The sequence below is a fragment of the Elaeis guineensis genome, chromosome 13 (assembly GCF_000442705.2).
Source record: "Elaeis guineensis isolate ETL-2024a chromosome 13, EG11, whole genome shotgun sequence".
In the NCBI taxonomy this organism is placed as follows: Eukaryota; Viridiplantae; Streptophyta; class Magnoliopsida; order Arecales; family Arecaceae; genus Elaeis; species Elaeis guineensis.
In genome coordinates this window covers 15,872,677-15,894,810 of record NC_026005.2, presented here as the reverse complement: position 1 = coordinate 15,894,810, position 22,134 = coordinate 15,872,677, and the positions used below count along the sequence as shown (strand labels likewise).

General features: G+C 38.1%; 2 protein-coding genes across 5 annotated transcripts; one reads left to right on the top strand and one right to left on the bottom strand.

Annotated features, from left to right (window-relative positions):
• Positions 1 to 1,736: 1,736 nt before the first annotated feature.
• Positions 1,737 to 2,358, bottom strand: LOC105056375 (zinc-finger homeodomain protein 11-like). The gene has a single exon (XM_010938546.4). The coding sequence runs from the start codon at positions 2,295 to 2,297 to the stop codon at positions 1,737 to 1,739; it is 561 nt and encodes a 186-aa protein (XP_010936848.1). The 5' UTR covers positions 2,298 to 2,358.
• Positions 2,359 to 11,873: 9,515 nt separating this feature from the next.
• LOC105056373 (homeobox-leucine zipper protein ROC8) lies at positions 11,874 to 20,960 on the top strand. Of its 4 annotated transcripts, XR_012136309.1 has the most exons (11): positions 11,875 to 12,633; positions 12,743 to 12,860; positions 12,989 to 13,177; positions 16,221 to 16,682; positions 16,765 to 16,866; positions 16,966 to 17,169; positions 17,265 to 17,445; positions 17,537 to 17,814; positions 18,082 to 18,171; positions 18,453 to 19,178; positions 20,673 to 20,960. XR_012136309.1 is itself a non-coding variant. In XM_029267932.2 (10 exons), the coding sequence occupies exons 1-10, from the start codon at positions 12,539 to 12,541 to the stop codon at positions 18,828 to 18,830; spliced, it is 2,064 nt and encodes a 687-aa protein (XP_029123765.1). In that variant the 5' UTR covers positions 11,874 to 12,538; the 3' UTR covers positions 18,831 to 19,334. The 4 variants fall into 4 exon arrangements, 3 of the variants coding, with proteins under 3 accessions (XP_029123765.1, XP_029123766.1, XP_029123764.1); XM_029267932.2 differs by lacking the exon at positions 20,673 to 20,960 and having other exon boundaries at positions 11,874 to 12,633; positions 18,115 to 18,171; positions 18,453 to 19,334; XM_029267933.2 differs by lacking the exon at positions 20,673 to 20,960 and having other exon boundaries at positions 11,874 to 12,633; positions 18,110 to 18,171; positions 18,453 to 18,682.
• Positions 20,961 to 22,134: the final 1,174 nt, after the last annotated feature.

The following is a 22,134-nucleotide window of genomic DNA, read 5'->3' as shown; positions in this document are numbered from 1 at the left end:
CCATATGTTTGACCCTTGAAATGACTTGCTTGTCAGAGAAATTATGAAGGGTGCTCAGATTTCATTTTTCATACGCAATACCCTCAAATCATTGGTGTCTTCATAATGAGTTCCCCAAATCTCAGGAAATTCAGAGTTTTTCTAGGAATCATGTTGGCAGCTGTGATATTTTGCCGCAACCTAATTAGGGTTTCATTTGTCATCTCAAAACTAATTATTCGATCATAAAGTTTGCTTAATGGATCGATTAACCAAAATCATCTGGAGTCACAAAATTTAACTCGTTTGCTCAACACTTGTAACATTATTATCAGTTTGCCTTCAATTCAAGACTATTTTAAAGTTGACAAATGAAACAATTAATGCCAAAGAAGGAAGAAAATTTTAAGAAAATTAAGAAATAAGAAGAGTTTAAAGGCCAACCTATAGAGGAAAGAAACAAGTTCAGTGTATGAATGAAATCATAATCGGTTAATTTTTAGAAAAAAATAATTCAGTATCCGGTCAACAAATTAATAAAATGATCAAGTCAAATATTTTTGTCGCCACATATGGATAAAGCTTCTATAATCGAATCGATTATAAAAAAAATTATAGTCAAATGGTCATGTGTATATATTGAAATATCTATCAAAAGAAGAACGGATGCGTGAGCGCGCACAGCTGTCCATTTTTTAATGGACATTCTCAAAATATATCTGACTATAATATTTTCTTAGGTCAGTCCGGCTATAGCAATTTTATCCGTCATGCATGAGATGAAGATAGAACCAGTAAACCTATGGCCAGACGTGAGCAAGAGCCTTGCCTAACTAAAATCTACACCTTCTAACACAAAACGGTGAGGTAAATTACATCTGCCTTTGTTATTGCCACCCTTGCCGAACCGTGCCACGTAAATTAGATGTGCCATCAACGCATGACACGTATCTTAATGAAAGCTGGCTGCCAACTCTGTTCTTCATTTAGAATAATGATTAACACGTGTGTCACATCAATAATGACTCTTACGCACGTGGCAACAATCGAACAAGCGTAAAAACATAATGCGCATGGCACCAATTGAACGAGGCGAAAAGCATAACGCTGTCACCCTGGTTGTATGGCTTTGAGTGCAGTGGTCCGCCAACCAAATCAGATACACAACTAGCAAGTAGAGGCAAGAGAGGAATGCATCATTTTTAATCTGTTTCCATCCACCAGATGATCCAGTCTAAGCGTGTAGAGGACCCAAATTCACCAAATGGATCCGCATTTTTCATCTGTTTCCATCCAAATCCAGTCACTTGTGGCAAAGACTTTTTATAGCATTCATCTTTCTTAGCACTTGGAATCCAGCAGGCCCACATCAAATGGAATCGTAGTACTCAATCCCAGCAGAAGCTAAAAGGAAAGGGAATAATATGATAAGCCATCAGAAGACTTTGTAACAAGAGCATCCACGAGGCCACCACATTACTAAACATAAAACTAGTCTTTCATACATTTTTATTTATATTACAAAATGAATGGACCAGATGTAATGCATGCAGATAGACAACTCCATCCTCTCTCTCTCTCTCTCTCTCTCTCTCTCTCTCTCTACCTCTCTTTCTAAGAGAGGGGAAGAAGACGACTACGGTAACATGCTATAAAAAGAAAGCAAGCCAAAGGAACAGTAAAAGTGGACAACAACAACAGAGACTATGGACGCATGCAACAAGGACAAGTAAAGGGACAAGACCCTCCCTCCCTCCCTACTTTTCCTCCTCCATGGAGGCACTCCCCTTGACCTCCTCCTCCCCTTCTGCCCCCTCGCAGCCTCCATCTCCCTCTCCCTCGGCATCACCCGGTGCAGCATTGGTATTGGTCGTGGAGGTGGCCGCAGCGGCAGTGCCCTTGTGATTGTGAATCCAGATCTTAAACACCTGGCGGGTGATCCCAATGTCCTTGCAGAAACTCGACACCTCGTCTTCACCGCCCGCCTCCTCCTGCTTCCGGACCTTCCAGCCGAGCCGGGCTGCGAAGGCCCGCATCTGAGCCTTTTGCTCCGCGGTAAACTTGCTCCTCTTACGTCGCCTTGCCCGGACGATATCCACAGTTGTTCCCACCCGGACGTTGATGGCGGCGGACGCGCTGTTCGGCGCCACCTTGCGGTGAAAGTTCCGGTGACACCCGCAGGCGGTGCAGAACAACACGTTAGGACGCAGGGTGTCCGAGCTGTACTCGCAGCACCCGTCGCAGGCGTACGTCCCCAGCCGGGCGGCATGGTTCCTCATACACTCTCTGTAGATCTCCTTCATTCTTGCGGGTTCCATCTCTCACAATGGGAATCTCTCTTCCTCTCTCTCTCAGCCCTTGGGTTGCTCATGCTCGTCTCGGGGGATGGGGGCGATTTATAATGAACTTGGTGACAATTCTGGTCATGTATTTTCAGGTTATTTACGGTAGTGCCACTGCGATTTGTGGGTGGGCTGCTTAGGGTTTGATCAGAGTCTTTTTTTGAGGCCGGATTAGGGGTTTTCCTATGTATCCTTGGAGGGTGATGGTATCAATGCATGTAGGGCTAGTCTGAAAATCTTATAAGATATAACTTGCTTGAGGATGATGTTGGGATAAGCTTATTTACAGTGCTAGCGAGCACTCTTGTCATGTCTTGGAAGGTATATTATGTGTATAGATGTTGACTCACAATAATTGAACCACCTGAGTGAATTTTTCTAAATAAGTAAATGTTACGAAATTAGGATATTTTCAAGTATATTATCACCTAAGGTAAAAGTAGAAAGATAAAATTATGAAAGGATATCTCTGAGATTCGCACCATATGAAAACTATGGGCAGTTAATGCCAGTTTTGAAAACTACTCGATCTAGAAAGTTCGAATACTCGATACATTGTTTTATTCCTATATAATGGTATAATAAATATATAGTCTCAGAAGATGATAGAAATCATAATTACGCTTTGAGATACGATTGTTGGAAATGATATTTGAAACTAGTGAGAAACATAAAATGATGATGAGAACTTTGCATTGCAAATATACATAAATAACACTAAGAATTATTGCTAAGTTAACAAAATATTGGTATCAATGGTTCATTTAATCCTTTCCAATATATTTTCATATCTTTTCAATATATCAAATGAAAGTATTAATGCAGCATGGCACTTACTATATATAGGCATGGAAATATAGTGTAGAAAAATTCTCCATTCTAGAATTCATGTAGTAAAATAGATATTTGGTTAGATGCAATTTAATTAATCACGGCCAAGTCCAAGAGTCATGATTGTTACTTCTTTGATGTACTACCTTATTTGTAAGGCTAAAATTATATGTTGTTTACATTCAAACAATTAGTTCAATATATTACAACATTATCAAGGATTAAGATATATAGTCCACCCAATTGCAATAATTTAAGGACAATTGGTGACATTCAACAACAAAAGCTATAGTTGCTATAACTCCACTCTATACTACTCTATTTACTCAAAACATTTTTCCTTATTAGCATCTAAACAAAATGTTTTAAATAGTTAGCTTAATTTGTTTCATCAACCTTCATTTAAATCAATTTAAACTCTTTCTCTAGTCTAGTTTTTTTGAGAGTTTAATAGTACAGGGCATATATTTTCTTGATGATTATATTAAAATTACATTCATCTAATAGTCAGTCTTAGTTAGATGATATGAATATGTTAACTTGTATGTTCCTCAACTCTTTTACACTTTTTAACAAAATGCTTTTGGTGATCCCTACACGATCAAAATACAACCACCAATATTAGGAAGTCACTTTTGCATCATTAATGAGAACACCAAATTTGGTTATACTAGAAAAAAGTTACCGGGGGAAGCTGACGAACTCTTGGTGCTTAAATTTGTGGCATTTTAGTAAATGTCACAATGGGTAAGGTGACTATACTATTGGAAGATGCGCTGGAACCCACGCTTATGGTCCGTGGAATAATACAATGGGTGGATAAAATGTTTTGAGAAATTTTTTGTGCACTGCAAGCGCGTAGAAAATCTGACACATCATTTTATATAATTATTTTATATAATTATTATTTTTAATATATATTTAATATTTATAATTTTATTTTTTTATTTAAAAATTTTATGTGATAAAAATATTTTTATTTTTTTTTTAAAAAATTAAGATATCCTATGACATATTATGATTTTTTATATGCAGGATGTAATAATATGGTCCAAAAAATTATGACATCCTGTATCCAATTATGACTTTCTGTATGCAGAATGTGATAATATGGCTCAGGATATTATAAGATGGTCTTTGATATCATAATATGGAATTGATATTTTTGTCTAACTACTTTTCAATGCACATTTAATGCTTGTAATTTTATTTTTTCATTTGAAATTTTTGAATAACAAAAATACTCATGTTCTTTAAAAAAATTATGACATCTTGTGTATATTATGACATTCTGCATTATATTGTCACATTCAGTGGGCAAAAATATGATTTTTTGGATGCAAGATGTCATAATATGGACATAAGATATCATAATTTTTTCAAAAAATAGGGATATTTTCATCATTCAAAATTTTAAACGAAAAAATAAAACTGAAGGTATTAAATATATATTGAAAAGTGGTGACTACGTGGATCAATCGGACAAGATAATATGCTCCATATTAGATTTTTTATACCGCGTGCAGTCCACAAAGAATTTCTCAATCTTTTTTCTTATCCAAAAAAAAAAAAAAAAAAAAGACAAAAGCAGGAGAGCTATTGCGGGATGGTTTAATGGTTTATCCAATAATTCTGCGTGCGTGCGTGTGTGCGTGCGTGCGTGTGTAAGAAAACTGAGGCAAACATCACATTCCTTGGTTGTTTTTGCTTAGTACATGGCTGCTTGTTGGCTGGTCTATGAAAATATCAGTTTTTTAGACGATACCCAAAAGAATGGGCAATACCTCATTGTAAAGGACTTCTTATTTAGTGAATTTACGAAGTATATGCATCGTTATTCTGGTTATTGGTGCTGCCCTAACCCTCTTTACTTGGTGCCCTTTCTTGCCTATAGCGAGACAGTCTAAATCATTTCATTCTCATGACTGTCCTTTCTGATAAAAAAAAATTCTAAAAAAAGTGACAAAAAAAGGGGGAGGATTTTGGTTCAAAAGCATAGCATATCACAAGTCCAGATTTCACTATCAATTCAGCTAGATATGTTGATTCAAAATTTAAAAAATAAAAACTCAAAAATTAGATAATAAAAATCAAAAATAATAAATTTTAAAAAATGTGACTGTTTATAATTTTTATAGATTTATCTATATAAAAGAGGTAAAAGCAATAAATGGTAGCAAACAAAAAAAAAAAAATCAACTCCAGCCATAATATGTGGTATCATTAATTTGTAACATATAAAAAAAAAAATTAATAAAAATATAATTTATCAATAAATCATAGAATTTATATGTAATACAAGAATAATTGAATAAATCATGATCAGTGCTTTGCAACTTCAAGTAAAATAATAGGCAACCTATTGGTAGTCAAGTGGCTGCCTTTTTTTTTTTTTTTCCTTTGTTTTTTGTTTTTTTTTTTAAATATCCTTAAACTCTCCATCCTCCGTCGCTTTCTCCATCTCCAATATAATCCCATCCCTTCGCCCAGCCATTGCTCCAATTCCATCACCTTGTCGCGTAGAACCCAAAACAACATCCCGTTGTCGGCCTCGATGACCTCCCAGACCTTCCAGTGCCATCAAGAGTCGGGATGCATTGATCTTTGCGAAGGTCGAGGTCGTGGAAGGAAGCAACTGAGATGCTCATCCGGTCAGGGATCGTCCAGATCCCTCGCCCTTCATCCTGCTTCCAACCTTTTGGATCCCATCCCCGGGTTTCGCGCTGACGCGTGCGGGTGTCCACCTCGTACGTCTTCCTTTCTAGCCCCACGTGGGGACGCGTGAGCCGTCTGATGCATCGAACAACGGTCATGATCGGGAAAGTATAACAAATGGGAGGGTATAATGGGAAGAAAATAAAGCATCTATTCTGACGCGACATAAGCCACCGAACCCTCGTCCGATCGTCACTAAAAGACAAGTTAGTCGACATCGTACGGACGCGATAGCGATAGTACCTTTTTAGACCATTTTTCAACCATTTCTAAATTCACTCGCGTTTGGAAAGTACAAAGATGAAGACTAATATATATATAGATGCTTTGAAAAAGCTAAAGAGGGATAGATTGGGATTAGATTTTGGGAGGTGGGACAAGAAGGATGGCACACGGGAGAGTCGGCACGATTTCCAGAGGCGAGAGTCCACCGCTTTCTAGTTGATCCGTGGGTAAGGACGTTTAATTTTATTAATTATTTAATGGTTTGGAGGACTAAGAATAATCTGTTTATATCGCCTTGCAAACTATACCGTCCCACTTTTAAGTCTACCATAAAAACTTTGAAGACTTGCAGACTTTGACCTTCTTCAATATTTCGGGAGACAGAAGGCATGAAGAAAGTTGGCCAAGCTTAGCTGGGACATTCAGCTGAGATCAGGTCACTCTTGGAAAGATTACCTCGTCCCCTCTCGAGCTGACGGTTTTCCATGTATTTTTCTCTTTATTCACTATAATGGGTAGTTCAAAGAGAAAAGCTAATACTCACGAAGTATCCAAGCCTTTAGGTCACCAAAAACTGCCCTTCCCCACCCTTTGGGTTCTTATAGCCTATTTTTGGGAGAAAAAAAAACCTCCTAAATTGACACTAATTCTTGCACCAAGGGACACTTTACTCTTTAAGTTGTATGCAAAAGTTTTTAGTTTTTTTTTTTTTTTTTTCTGATGATATGAGAGACTAAGAAAGCGGTCACCTGATTTTTATTGTAAATCAAAAAATATGCACAGAGAAGAAGAAATAGAGTAAGAATAAAGATAAGCAAAATTTTACATCTAGTTTTCAAGCTATTCTATAAGGATGATAGAAGATAATAAAATAGATAGATACGAAGATATCGCTTTCAATTTGGTGATAGAAGAAGAAGGTTTGCTGACCCATAGTCAATTATTGGAGATGCATTTAAAACTGGAGGCGACCCAATGAGGCACAAGCTATTACACACTGAGTCCGATATAGAAGTGAGATGTCTCTCATATTTTAAATCTATCACCACATGATTTTGAACATAAAATCTCTATATTATACATGATCAATATCCACTATTGAACCAAATAATTGATAATGCTTTTTGACATGATCTTAGATCATATATATATATTTATATTTGAATATTATTATTGTTGCTGCCAGTTGTTTCATCCAAACAGAAAAGATCGCTGGCTTGTAGAAGCTCAACACTGTTAGCAGGAAGATGTGCCTGAGTCATTATCTTACACCTCTTGAAATCTATGGAGAATACTGTCTTACAGATCTGGTTTATAATCTCGACCTCTCTTCTCACCTATCGATCTATCTTCTTGAGAGCATTCGCAGTTAGAAGCTCCTGACCTAAGAGTCGGTGGTGGAGGCAAGCTTGATCTTCTCTCTCCTCCTTCAGCTTCTCCTTCAGGCACTCTACATTTGTCAGGACCTCTTGAAGTTTGCTCCGAGGTGCAGACGGCTCTTGAGTTATCCGAATCCTTTTGGAGGTGGAGCCTTCATCCCTCTGAGGTATTTTTCCTTTGCGGCTTGCTCTATCCAAGGTTCTAACCTTTTTAGCCGAGCTCCTACTAAGGCTCCTTTAGGAATGAACCTCAAGAGGGGTAGAGTCTCGACCCCTTCTTTCTTCGAGCATCTTTCTTAGGTGCTCTATATCGTTGCGGGCTCGGTAGTAGTCTCTCTCAGTCTCAGATCTTTGTCTTTCGAGATCTTCAATCTTCTTCTCAACCCTCTTTAACTCATCATTTCGATGATCGATCATTTCTCGGACTTCTCGGAGGGCATCCTCAGAAGAGTTGACTTCTTTGGTCAACTCAGCGGTGGCCGATTGTTCCTCCTTCAAAAGATACTTTAGCCAGTCTATTTCTTCCTTCGCTGCTGTAAGCTCTAATATTGAAGCTTCAGAGGTGGAGCCGACGAAGCTGGCTAGAAAATGCCCAACCTATATACCAAAGCTATTAACTACAGTAAGCTCCAGGAGATCAAAGAGAAAGATTCAAAGACTCCTTACTTGAACAAGAGATCTAAAGGCACCCCATCTACTGTTGAGCCCCTTGTTCGTCCAGGTATTATTTTTTAGTAGGAGATAGAAAATTTCTCAGAAACTCCATCGCGATCTTGAGATTCTCCACTGCAGACGGAGCAGAAGGTGCTGGTCGTGAAGGATTTGCTTGAGAAAAGATCAAGGGAAGGTATTTGATAGGAGCCATCTGCTCCAAAGGCTCCCCAGTCTTCACCGCCACCGTCAGAGCTTCTTCTGGATGATTGCCTGCATCCGTCGCTTGTGTCTTCTCCATCGGAGTCTCCTTTGTCGGAACCTCCTCTAGTGGGGTCACAGTTTCCAATAGAAAAATCGTAGACTTAGCAATCAAAAGAGGATTTTCATCTCCCACGACTACGGTAGTTGATTTAGTGGTCGGAACCTCTACATCACCACCCACTGGGGCTGGAGGATCAGCGGATGGAATTTTGGCCTATCTTTTTCAGGCCGATGCCAGTTTAATCTTCCTCAAGAGCTCTGGGTTCATCCTATCCCTGAGAATTACAACAAGAATCAGAAGTGAAGGAGATTGTAGTTGTCTTCTCAATGCACCCAAAAAGTAGATTTAAAAGAGGATGAAGGAGAAGACAGAGAGACGCCGCTGAAAAAATAAAATTCTCGAAAGAACCACCATATGAGTGGTCCCATCAATCACGATCATTCGCAACAAGCCTTGCTCGTCAGATTGACGTCATCAATTTTAAATGCTGAGGACATATATGAAAGCGTGAGAGCGTGCATCTCCAGATTCGAGGTACGACTTTAGAGGTACTCGTTTCACTTGATTCTCAGACTCAGAAGTAGGGGGTAGTTGTTATGGTTGTATTGTGAATACCTCGGATCAGTGTGTTATCATGGAATACTCCAAACCAGTGAGCTATCATCATGATTGCAGTCCCAAGCACCGAGCTGAGGTATGTGGAACTGAGCTATTTGTATTCAGTCTGATGAGCGGTCCATGTAGCACATGAGCTTCCTCCATTATCTCGGACAGTCAATTTTCTAACACGTGCAGTAGCTGTTCATCTTAAGTTGATAAATTCGGATGTAACTAACTCTCCATATCTCATGAAAGTAGATAAGAACTAGAATATCTCGCCCACTAACAACACGTCCAACGGTCCGACAACCTTAGAACAACACGTTTCTACGATTGTTCAGTTATATCCTCTGTAAATAATTAAAGTCCTGAGGACCTACGTAAGTAACTCCTCTCAGAGAACTAGTTGCTGCTTCCATTATTCTTTGATTCCTGACTTGAATATCAGAAAGTCTTCGTCGGAGTGAAAACCTCTAGTCCGAACTTTATTTTGCAAGTCAGTCCAGCACCATTGCGCAAGGTCCAATTATTCTCCTTCCAACCTCAGTCGACATAAATAGCAACAATTATTATTCTAGTCGTGAATATCAATATTTTTTTTTTTATTTGAAAGAAATGAGAGGTGAGAGCAAGCTTCCTGCACCAATGAAATATTAAAAGAGAGCAAAGGATCGAGGGAAGAGTTAAAGATAAGGAATAGCAAATTTTACACTTAAGCAATTAAAGAAGATTTGAATATCAATATTTTATTTTAAGCAATATATCTCTTGAGGATTTGTGTATCATTATCTATAGAATTAGCCCTCATCTAGCATTTCATGCAATTCAATTAGAGAATGAAAACTAGTTGACCACAATCATTGAATCACTTAGCACATTACAAAGTATATCTTTAAAAGGAGTCATTTAGGGGTTGATATCAATAAGTCATAGGCTCTTGTTTTTTATATACATACTCATTTAAATTTTTTTGAAAGAATTTAAGGTTGCATTTAGTGCATTGCCAGACAGTGATAATCTGAATTACTTAGTAATATGAATTACCTATAATTTGGATAGATTACCAGTAATATTAATTATATATTTGGTACATGCAGATAATATTATAGTAAAATTATTGAAAATCTTGATTGACATGTTTGATATGGCAATCAGATTACTGGTAATGTAATATCAAATTTTTAAAATTTTTAAATCAAATTTATTAAAAATCACACCCATGCACAAAATTTTAAATTTTTCAGAATAAAAGAACAAAAATATATTATATTATATTATATTATATATATAATATATAATATAATATAATATATTATTATTATTATTATTATTATTTATTTTTCTTCTTTTTCCTTCCCCGTACGCCACAACCCCCCCAAACCCCCGACTGCTCTATCCTCGGCCGTCCGCCCATGCATCTCCGGCCACGCCCTCACCCGCACCGCTAGTCCCCCGCACCCCAACCCCTGGGGGCCCCCGCTTGTCGCACCTCCGGCACTGCACCCCATCGCGCCTCTTGCACCACGACATGAGGCAGCAGCCTCCACCACGTCGATGATGACATTGAAGGTGCTCAGAAGTTTTGGGGGGCTGGCGTCGAGTGTGATGCTGACCGAATCGAAGATGTCCAGCCAACGGAGCCACTTGTTGGCGACATCGACGGCCTGGAGGAGCTCCTGCATCATGGATGCCAACCAGAAGGTGTCAAGCACCTCGGCCTCAATCACGGAGTCCTTGGTCTTGGTGTTCCCCTTGATCACCACATCATGGACCCGAAGCCTCATCAGACCACTCGATAGTCGGCGGAAGAGGCTCTGTACCTTCTCCCTCTCTGACGGAGAGTCACCGCCGCCCTTCCTTGCTCCTTCCTCTTTCTCCTCTTCTTCATACTTTTTTTTCTCGCCGTTCTCATCATTGTTTTCTCCTTCTCCTCCATTGCTAGTGGCAGAGTAGCAACGGGCGGTGAAGTCGCGGAGGGGGGTTGGGGGCGAGGCACGGATGAGCGACAGGTGGCGCCGCACGAAGAGGGGAGAGGGGAGGAGGATAGTTTCGTTCAGAAATTTTATTATAAGATTATCAAAGTAGTGGTAATCTGGATAGCCACTCCTCGTTTATATTACCTCATTGGAGGTAATTTGGATTATCAATCCAAAAAGTATATCAAACGTGATAATCTAATGGGACTCCTTTAAATTATCAGTGATCAAGATAGATTGCCAGCTACTAAACGCAACCTAAGTGTATTAATAAAGAGTTCTTATATTAAATTAGTCAAAGTACAAGCACCACATCTTATAATGGTGATTATTATAAGATGAAGAATGCTTTAGGGTCCAACCCTAGTATCAAAGAGAATTCCATTATTGTATATTTTGAGGAGAATGGTTACCATACATTGAACTTTTTTTTGGATATCATGGTTGGGCTTTATAGCGTTGCTTACACAAGAAATATAGCAGTTAGTCATATTTCATCTTCAGATATAATCAATACCATGACAAATAAATTCAGCTACATAGTGGAAACTATATTCTTACAAACTAGTTAGTCAATAACATTTAATAATACATCATGATTATTATTAAAAATTTTGTTCAATTTTATATAACTATCATGTCATCGATTATTGATATTTGTCATTGGTTACAAACATTCTATGTATAGGTTTATGATTGAAGGATTGCATCGGTTCTCTTTAATAATTAAGATATCAATACAATAAATAAAGATAATTTTAATTAGATAATTAAGCTAAATTTCCAACCAAGCCGTTCATCCCCTCTCCCATTAAAAAAATATAAAAAAAATCAGATTTAATCAATTTTTAGCGGTAACCATATACCCATATATAATCTATTGTATAATAATTATTGTTATCGTCGTCTTCCAGTGGCTGGTGACCAGGTACAAGTAGAGAGAGAGAGTTCCATCCCGCTTCTCCGATACCTTCTTAAATTCTCAAAGCTGTACCCTGCCCTGTCAGCGACGACAGCCCACAGAAAGACAGAGAAACCAAGGCGAAAAACAAAACCGAAGCCGAAGCGCACCGAAGATGGAGAAGTAAGGAGAAATGCCAATCCAATCTCCGCCTTTGAATCCGGTCCTTTATTGCTCTCTCTCAGTAGGAAGGCTTTGAAGGCTCGAGCGAGAGCAAAAAGAGAGGAAAGGAGGGAGCTTTTAATCTGGACCTCGACAATTAATACGGGGGATGGTCCGGGGGGAATCCACAGGGATTGCTGGCGATATTTCCGGTGCCAGCAGCGCCGGTTGCCAAATTTGGGCTCTCCCAGAGCCCGAACCCAGATAAGCTCCCAGCGAGACCGGGGAAGGAGGGAGGAATAAGATCGATAACGACAAAGCTGCCCAACGAGAGTGGTGCCACTGCCCCGAGCCTCTCGCTGGGCAGCAGCGCCGCTGCCTTGACACCGGATTCGCCCATGTATATAAGGCTGGATGGGTCCTCGAGGACGCCCTCTAGAATGTTTTGGGACTGTAGTGGGGTGCCCTTCTAGGAAAAGGGCCGATTTTTCGAGGCGGAGGAGGCCAAGGGAATGGATTGCGGGGACGAGCCAGAGATGCCCGAGCAGCAGGGAGGCAAAAGACGATGCCAACGGCACACGCCGAAACAGATTCAAGAGCTGGAAGCGTATGCTCTGTTCTTCTCTCTCTCTGTCTGGTTTTCCTTTGGGGTTTTAGGGGGGGTTTTATGGTGGAATCTGAGAAAGAAACGGTTGTGTTTTTTTGGGTTGTTTTAGGATGTTTAAGATATGCCCTCACCCGGATGAGAAGCAGAGGATGCAGCTAAGCCAGGATTTGGGGCTGGAGCCACGGCAGATCAAGTTCTGGTTCCAGAACAAGAGGACTCAGATGAAGGCAAGCACCTCTTCTCTTTGTTCTTGTTGGGTTCTTTGTGTTTTTGATGGAAAGATTTGATTTTGAAGCTGGTGGTGCCGGAAAGGAGGCACCTTTTGGCATGTCTGATCGATCTGAGAGGCGTGCAGGCACACCACGAGAGGACCGATAATTGCACTCTCCGTGCCGAGAATGACAAGGTTCGTTGTGAGAACATTGCGATGAAGGAGGTTCTCAAGAACGCCATCTGCCCATCCTGCGGCGGGCCACCGACCAATGAAGACTCCTCTGTCATTGAGCAGGAGCTTCGGATGGAGAACGCCCGATTGAAGGAAGAGGTAAAGTTGTCTTCGGTGCCACTCCCTTTTCTGCATTTCATCTGCATATAGAGGTGATGGTAGTGCCTAAGGCGGCATTTAAATTCATGTCCTTTTGTTAGAAAATTTCATTGCAGTTAACTTTAAAAATAGTTTATATATATTCTAGATTTTGCTATTGAGAAGAAGGAAAGGCAATTTTCTTTTTGAAAAAAAATGTAACAATCTATCAAGACTGATGCATGTCTTCCCTCAATGCAATCTGTTTGGGTAATCAGCCAATATCTGTACCTCTGTTTAGATAGGTAAAATGTGTTTGTTATAGTCATGATTAATCCAATTAGAGATTTTCATCTATCCTGTAACCCTATCTTAATGTTATTGCAGCTTAATTGGGTGTCAAGTTTGATTTTCAAGAGTTGTCGTTGCAGAATTTTAACTTTCAAGACACGTTTAAAACATTCTCAGATTTGAAATGATGATAGATTGAAATTTATACTTTGCAGTGAATGTATTTTAATACAAGACTGCTATATCCTTTTTCCATTTCAGTATGCATTTCTGGTCATATTACCTTTTTAGTTGTTATTATAGCTCTTGGACGGAACAACAAACTGTTATAGCTTTCGTTAATTTGATTAATCATTTATTCAATTCATTCCCCTGCATTACTGCCATTGAAGCTAGATCATTACTGTAGGATTATATCTAGTACAGGTGAAAGGAAGTAGTTGTTATATCAGCAATTTTTATGTTTCAACATTAGGTTATTTAAAGTAGTATATTGAGACCAGGCACTGACATCCTCTTTCGATTCATTCTGTTAGTCATGACATAACTAATATTTCTATATTTCCATAAAAACATAAGAGATTATCCATCTTCAGTTAATTTGATTGAATTTCTGGTTGCTTTATTTCCTAATGCAAATGGCATGGCAGCTTGATCATGTTTTTGAATGTCGGTTCAAGGAAGTGATCCTTGGAGCATTGATTGCTGCAGTTAAAATTAGAGCTCATTGTTAAAAGTTTAATGATGGCTTAATATCAATACTTCACAGTAGTACTAATTTTCTAGACCAGGCATTTATCCCCTCTTTTGATCAATGTACTTGTCTCATGCACTCTCTTCAGTTTTCATATAAAGAGAGGAAGAGGTAATTCTAGCTTCTGTTAATTTGATTTACTATGTGCTCACTTCATTTCTGAGTCATTAATGACATTGCAGCTTAATCAACTCTTAAGGATTTTATTGATATATATAGAATGGGAAACAGTCAGTGACGAAAGCTAATGATGGATTGGAAATAGACCTTTAATGTTTATCATCTTTTTAAGACTAAGCGTTTATGCCCTCTTTTGTTTCAATATTTTCATCTGATCACACTGCTTTTAATTTTGCTAATATCCCTAGAGGTAGAAGGAAGAGGTTCTTCTAACATCGGTTAGTTTGATTGGATATAAATTTGCTTCATTTCCTAGAATTGATGCCATTGTAGCATGATCATGTCCTAAGGACCATATCTAAATGTAGATTCAAGAAAGTAGTTTAGCAGCAATGTCCACCTTAAAATTTAGAAAGCAGTACAATCACTATTTAAAATTTGATGATGGATTAAAACAAAACTATGTAGCAGTAGTCTTCAAGAATAAGCATTATACCCTCTTTATTTGATGCAACATTTTCATCTGATAATGCTATTTTTAATATTGCTGTAGCTCTGTAGTACATGGTGACTAGAATGGAGAGGTTGTTCTAGCTTCGACTGATTTGATTTAATATATTTTTGCTTCATTTCTCAATATTAATGTCATTTCCACTTCATCATGTTTTAATGATTATATCTAGATATGAATTCAAGAAAGTAATCATTGTAGCTGCAATTTTGGTTTCCAGAATTAGAGTGCCAAAGTTGTTTGTTAAAAATGACAATCAATTAAAGTCAAGATTTATAATTGTTATCTTTTAAGTCTAAGCATTTATGTCCTCTTTTGATTCAATAATTTTGTCTGCTTGTGCCATATCTTATAATCCTATAGCTACATATGAACAGAAGGGAGAGGTTGTTCTGGGTTTGGTTAATTCAATTTATTATTTTTTTCTCTTCATTTCCTGATATTAATGCCACTGCAGAATGAGCATATCTCAAGGACTATATCAAACTATGGATTTTGGTAAATAGTTGTTATAACATCAATGTTTTCTTTGCAAAGTAGTCAAGATTAAAATCAATGATGGATTAAAAGTAAAAACTATATAGAAAGTAGTCTTTGATGACTGAGCTTTCTGATCATGCTATTTTTAATGCTGCTACAGCTCCTTATGAATAGAAGGAATAATTTTTCTGGTTTAGTCGATAATATTTCTTCACTTTTCCCAATATTAGTGATGTTGCATTCTCCCTTAGAAAAAAAATATTATTTCTTGATCAAGTTTGGATGATTGCATCTAAATGTAGAATCAAGGAAGTAATTGTCATTAGAGCAATTTCAACTATAAAAACTAGTGTTCGCTTCATTTCTTGGTACTGACACCATTATAGCTAGATCACATCTTTAAGATATATATCTAAACATAGGTTCAAGGAAGTAGTTATTATAGTGGCAAATTTCATTTTCAACATTAGAGTGCATAGCAGTCACTGGTTAAATTAAATATGATAATGGATTAAAACTTTATCGAAAGAGTAAACATATACGCCCGCTTTTATTTATTATTATTATTTTTTGTTGTCTGGTGATGCTATTGTTAATACTTAATATTGTTATAGCTCACATGAATAGGAGATTGTTCTAGCTTAGGCTACTCTTATTTGATGTTTGTTTGCTTCATTCTTGATATTAATACTATAGTAGAATTGCTGGTTGTTGAAGATTACATCTCATTGTAGAGGAATTTGTTTTTGTAGCAGCAGTTTTGGCGTCAAGATTTGAGTGTCGAATTGTCACTTTTGCATTATCTGTGTATTGTTAACCTGTTTCTGATGTTCTTTTCACTCAATTTAGAGAGGGAAGAAATCAACATTATCCTGTTCTTACCATTACCCTGTGGTAGCATCTTGCAGCTTGATCGTGTCTCAAGCTTTGCATCTAAATATCTAGGAAGGCCTATTACCCAACTTCCTTTGGACCAGCCATTGGCAATGTCTCCACCAGATCTGTCAATGCGGGGTTACAGTAATCACGGGCCTAGCTCCTCCGTTCATCTTGATCTTCTCTCTGGAAGTTCATCTACTGTCATTCCATTTCCTTTTCCTGCAGCAGTTTCAGAGATTGAGAAACCTGTTATGCTGGATTTGGCGACCAGGGCGATGGAAGAATTGATCAAGTTAGTGCAGACAGATGAACCCCTCTGGGTGAAGGTTGGGCATGATGGGAGGGAGGTACTTCATCTGGAAACCTATGAAAGGATCTTCCCAAGGCCTGGCCAGCAGTTCAAGTACCTCGATTTCCATTCTGAGGCCTCAAGGGATTCTGGTGTGGTGACTATGAATTCCACATCATTGGTCGATATGTTCACCGATGCGGTGAGTTTTATTCCTTAATCGTTTGATCAATACCCTTTCACTAATTCATGTTTGGAGTGAGTTGAGGTTGATTTGGCTGTAGAGCAAGTGGGCAGAGCTATTTCCTACTATTGTTTCTAATGCAAAGAACATCGAAGTACTTGCGACTGGAATTGCAGGCAGTAAGAGTGGAACATTGGTTCTGGTACTTACACATTTCATTTCCTTCTTGTTGTGATTCTCTTGAACTTCTCCTTTTTTTTATTATTATTTTTATTTTTTTTGTAATTCAAATTCCAAGCAGATGTACGAGGAACTACAGGTTCTTTCACCAGTCATTCCTACCCGTGAATTCTGCTTCCTGCGCTACTGCCATCAAATTCAAGAGGGTCTGTGGGCAATTGTTGATGTTTCGGTGGACTACCCTGGAGAGAATCAGCTGGCCTCTCAATCGTGGAGGCTTCCTTCTGGCTGCTTGATTCAGGGCATGCCCAATGGCTGCTCTAAGGTGATTCATAGTGTCATATGCATGAAAAGATCTTAGTTAATAGATTTGAAGTCTACCTTTACTGATTAGGATGTCATTGGTTAATGGTGGCATAGGTAAATTGGGTCGAACACATGGAGGTTGATGCGAAGAACCGGATCCATCAACTTTATAGGAATCTAGTACATAGTGGAATGGCATTTGGAGCGCAGCGTTGGCTCTCCACCCTACAGAGGATGTGCGAGAGGTTTGCATGCTTAAGGGTGACTGGAATTTCAAGTAGAGACCTTGAAGGAGGTAATGCATTAACTACTAGAAGTATTATATGAGAAACTTTAGTGAGTTTGTGGAACTGATGTTTGACTGTGATTTCAACTATGGCAACCAGTGATTCCTGGACCTGACGGGAAAAGGAGCATGATGACGCTTGCCCAGAGAATGGTGAACAATTTCTGTGCCCGTATTACTGCATCCAACAACCACGGACACGTATGGACCAATCCCTCAGGATTCACTGATGTTGGCATCCGTCTCACCGTTTACAGAAGTCCAGGTCCTTCCGACTACCCAAGTGGCCTCATCCTTAGTGCAACAACCTCTATATGGTTACCTCTACCATCACAGAGGGTCTTCAGTTACATCAAAGATGCAAAAACTCGAGCTGAGGTTTGTGCCTACCTTCTTAAGATGTATTGGTCAGAGTATTGATGGTATTACTCAACTTCAAAAATTTTGTACTTCTAAAATTGTGTAAAGTGGGCAGCAGCCCAGGGGATGCACCCCTCCATTTGGAGGAGGACCTAAGTTCCAAGTATTGGGAGAGGCGATTCTCCCATTACTTTTATAAAATGGTTGGCGGTTCTTCCACCATTTTTCTTACCATTTTTTTTTAAAAAGAATTATAAATCCTTGTTTATATGAATTCTTTTTTAGTGGGATGTTCTCTCCAATGGCAATTCAGTGCAGGAGGTTGCACGTATCACAAATGGTTCGCATCAAGGGAACTGCATTTCTATGCTTCGTGTAAGTTACTTGAATGTTTTTTGCACCCTCCTTGTCCTCAAATCTTAGATTTTCAGATTTGGATCTCTGTTATATAAATAATAATGCACGAAGCCAGATACTACCTATGTAAGTATTAATCTTATTATTCATTTTATACCCACCATATATTATTTTTAATAAATCCCACCATTAATTTTATCATAAGCATCCATATCACAAATTTGATCTGGTTCTAAATAGCAGTGCCCTGAGTCATGATGGTATTGATGCTATCTTCTTTACAATGGTGAATGATGCAGACTCTCAATTCTAGCCAGAGCAACATGTTGATACTCCAAGAGAGCTGCATTGATGCATCTGTCTCACTCACAGCCTATGCTACCGTCGATCTACCATCCCTCGATATGGTGATGAGTGGCGTAGACCCATCAAAAATACCACTTCTGCCATCTGGCTTCGCGATATTGCCCGATGGACAACCCAATGGGGAAGGGGCCTCTACCAGCTCAAATCCTATGGGAGTTGCCTCAGGTTCACTGGTCACTGTGTTATTTCAACTCCTTGTAAGCAGCTCGCCCTCTGCCAAACTGGATATTGAGACAGTGACAACCATCACTCAATTAATCAATGCCACAGTGCAGCAAATAAAAGTTTCCTTGAACTGTCCCAGTATCTGATAGTTGAAAAGAATGCAATCCGTTTTCACTTTCACCCACCACCATCCTCCTTAACTGCAGCACATCTGATGAGCTTGGAAGCCCCTCGAAGTGGGCATTCAAGAGGGGATTTACTTGGCTAATTCTTTTTGCTTTCTTTCTGTTGGTTGGCCTTGAACGCCGCCAACCAAAGCTTGAACTTGAATTTCAAATAATGCTGCTGCTGCCAGCTGCAATACAAAAAAGTTTTTACAGTAATCAGTCAGCCTTTGATCAATAAGTCTTTAACAGAGGAGTCAAGAACGCACCATTGCTGCTGCTCATCCTGTGCTGTTATGACTATTGCTTGGTCTTCAGGTTCTTTGTTTGGTCTGTTTCGCTTCTTACCTCCTTTAGTTCCATTCTGAACTTCTTTCATGCAGCAAGGGGTAGTGGTTTGGGTATTGACTTCTGTTGATGAACATTTCTCATAAGAATTTACTTTTGAAAAGAGATTAAATGATAAAGAGACTATCTTTTTTATTACCTTGGTGTTATTTGCATTCTCTGGTTCTTTAGCTTGAGCTGTGGTAACAGAAAACATTGAGTTTGCTATTGTTCCCTAAGGCAATATTTGGTTATGGAATAGATTTCGGAAAAGATATCTCTTGTTCTGTTTTGAGGAATAGGCCTATTCAGCAGAATAGGAGGGTTTTGATGTTTGGTTGGAGGAATAACTGCAGAGAATATTTGGAAATAATAATATGCATTAATGCGTATGGAATTTCGAGACATTTTTTCCACTCAAAAAAAAAAATCAAGATATTATCGATTTTATCGTAAAAATAAAATTGCCTTGCAATTTTTAATGTGTTTAGAGAGTGAAAGAGGATAAAATGATAATCGGAGGAAACAGGGTTGCAGTGCAAGTTCTCCACCAAGTTGGTGGACTAGAATTATATAGTGTGGGTCTACCTATATTCCCATATGGTATAAGCCTCTATTCACAACCTTTTTTGGCGACTGGCAAGGACATCTCCTGGATGAAAGGATATCCTCCAACTTATTTGGCAACTAAGCATGTGCTAAAATTTGATGAAGCTGTTGATCTGGGACTTCAATGATAGTGCGGTCCTATAATAGTGTCAAATGAATGAGAAAACCTGTACTCTTGAAATGGGGCATGCCATTTAACTGTGCATTATTTCTGGTCTTGGAATCTAGGTCCTTGTTAAATTTGTTTCGCAAAAATGAAACTGTGCTAGCTTTAATTACACTGCCAACTTCAATGCTTTTGTTTCTTTTCCTGCTGAGAGTCATCTTGCTGTTATAACTTCTTTAGATTTTTAATTTTCACCAGTTAGTTTAGTTTGAATTGTTGTATTTTTTATTTGATACACAATATTTATTTCTTGAGATATAAGCATAAAATAAATATAAATTACTTTCCGATTGTTTTAATAGCTGTAAACTGGCAAAACACACACACCCAAAAAAAAGCTATAACAAAATGTTTAAGGTTTTTCATTTGTTTTTTTCCTCTGTTCTTGCATACAAAATTGTTTTCAATTTGAAAATTTGCTTCACATCTGCTACAAGAGATTTTTTTTTGGTAAAGTTAATTAATCCAAGCATCTTGCAGGCACGGTTACAAAATTCAAATATTGGAAAATCTATAGTTATTCGTTTTCTTTTTCTCTGCCAAGGGATTCGGGTTGTAAACTTGTCATGTTAATTATTAAATTATCCAGTAAAAAATCAGAAATCTTGGATTGCAAAGAAAAAGGAAAAGAAAGTTTTGGTAGCAAATTGGGCTTTCATGGGAGGCTGCACTCCTCATGGGAGGTGGTAGTTGCTTTGAAGCTTTGTGATGTTGTTTTGCAGGTATTCGAACAAGGTGATTGTAATATGCAGCACTCCCCCTTCTATTCTCAAAAGGAAAAGTGAGGAAAAAGAGATAACTATGGCCTTCTCACTGGTCATGAACTTCGCAAACTATTCCCATGACCTGTTCACATGTAATTCAGGAACAATGTTTAGGTGATGATAGTATTAGTTCTTTCTGCCCTACTTGCATGTTTATTAGTTATGAATGTACTTGTACAAACTAAGATTATTTTTATATATATACAACTTTGGCAAGAAACTAATAAATTCTTTGTAATTCTTACATTTGTGAATTAATTCAGCAATTCAAACTTGTATATTATTCCTGTGGATTTTTTTGCAGTCTTGTGATTCATAAAACATTTTCTAACATTTTATTGAATTTTCACGTTTCAACTTTCTAAAATCACCTTAACTGAATTGTTCTTTAATATTAATTTTTCAAATATGTTTTCATCAAATCTCCTAGGAGCCTTCAACCTTTGTTGCACCTCTGCAACTATTTCATTTTCTAATGCTAGGAAACTATTACCTCTTAAAACTTATGACATCGAGAAATGCATTATGAATGGGCATGTATAATGTTCTTGATATCCATGATGCATGTAAGTAGATCCGGATGCTTGTCGCTGCCAGGGTGGCATGCAGTGGACATGGAGCAGAGATTGCAGGAATGAAGCAAGAATTGCTTTAAATGATGATTCACAATAATGAATAAGAGATATTTTTGATGGTGTTTTTCTAATTTGAGCATGATCATGCATTATGATCTTCCTACTTATTTTTGTGACCTGGCATACTCTACTAGTTCACTTTGTTTTCATTCATTTACAAAATTATGTCACTCAAAGCTTTGTGAAGTTTTATATTTTCTAATGTGAATAAAAGCAATGGAATTTTGTACAATAATCCTACTTTTTCCATAAGCAAACTGCTATTTTGGGCAGTTTGTATACTCTTATATAAAACACATACAATTGGAATTGAACTGGAAGTAGGGGTTATATGGTCAGTGCTTGCAAAATCCAGACTCTATCAACTCTTGGCATGTGGCATTCTTTTCCATGAATCCTTTAGAAGATATGAGGATCTACATATAAAAAACGCTCGCTGGACACTCAATGGATAGAGATGTTGGAGCGTTTGCATGCTTTTATGAGGAAATTCAAAAATAAATCGTCCTTTCAGAAAATGTTTGGAGACTTTGTCAAGAAAGGGATTGTCTCCTCCCTAGGCTCTAGTTGGTTATGAAATATATTTTTGATAGGAAGCATGGGTTTCCCCCATGGATTCATTTCAAGTGATGAGAAATAATTACAAAGCAGAATGCTGAGAGCATCAACACGATTATGAAAAATGTTACCATGAGAATTGTTCTGCAGGGGGCCGAGCTCATGTGATAATTGCTTTGGGGTATACTGATCTTATACCATCTATAGTAGATTGCAGTAGATCACAA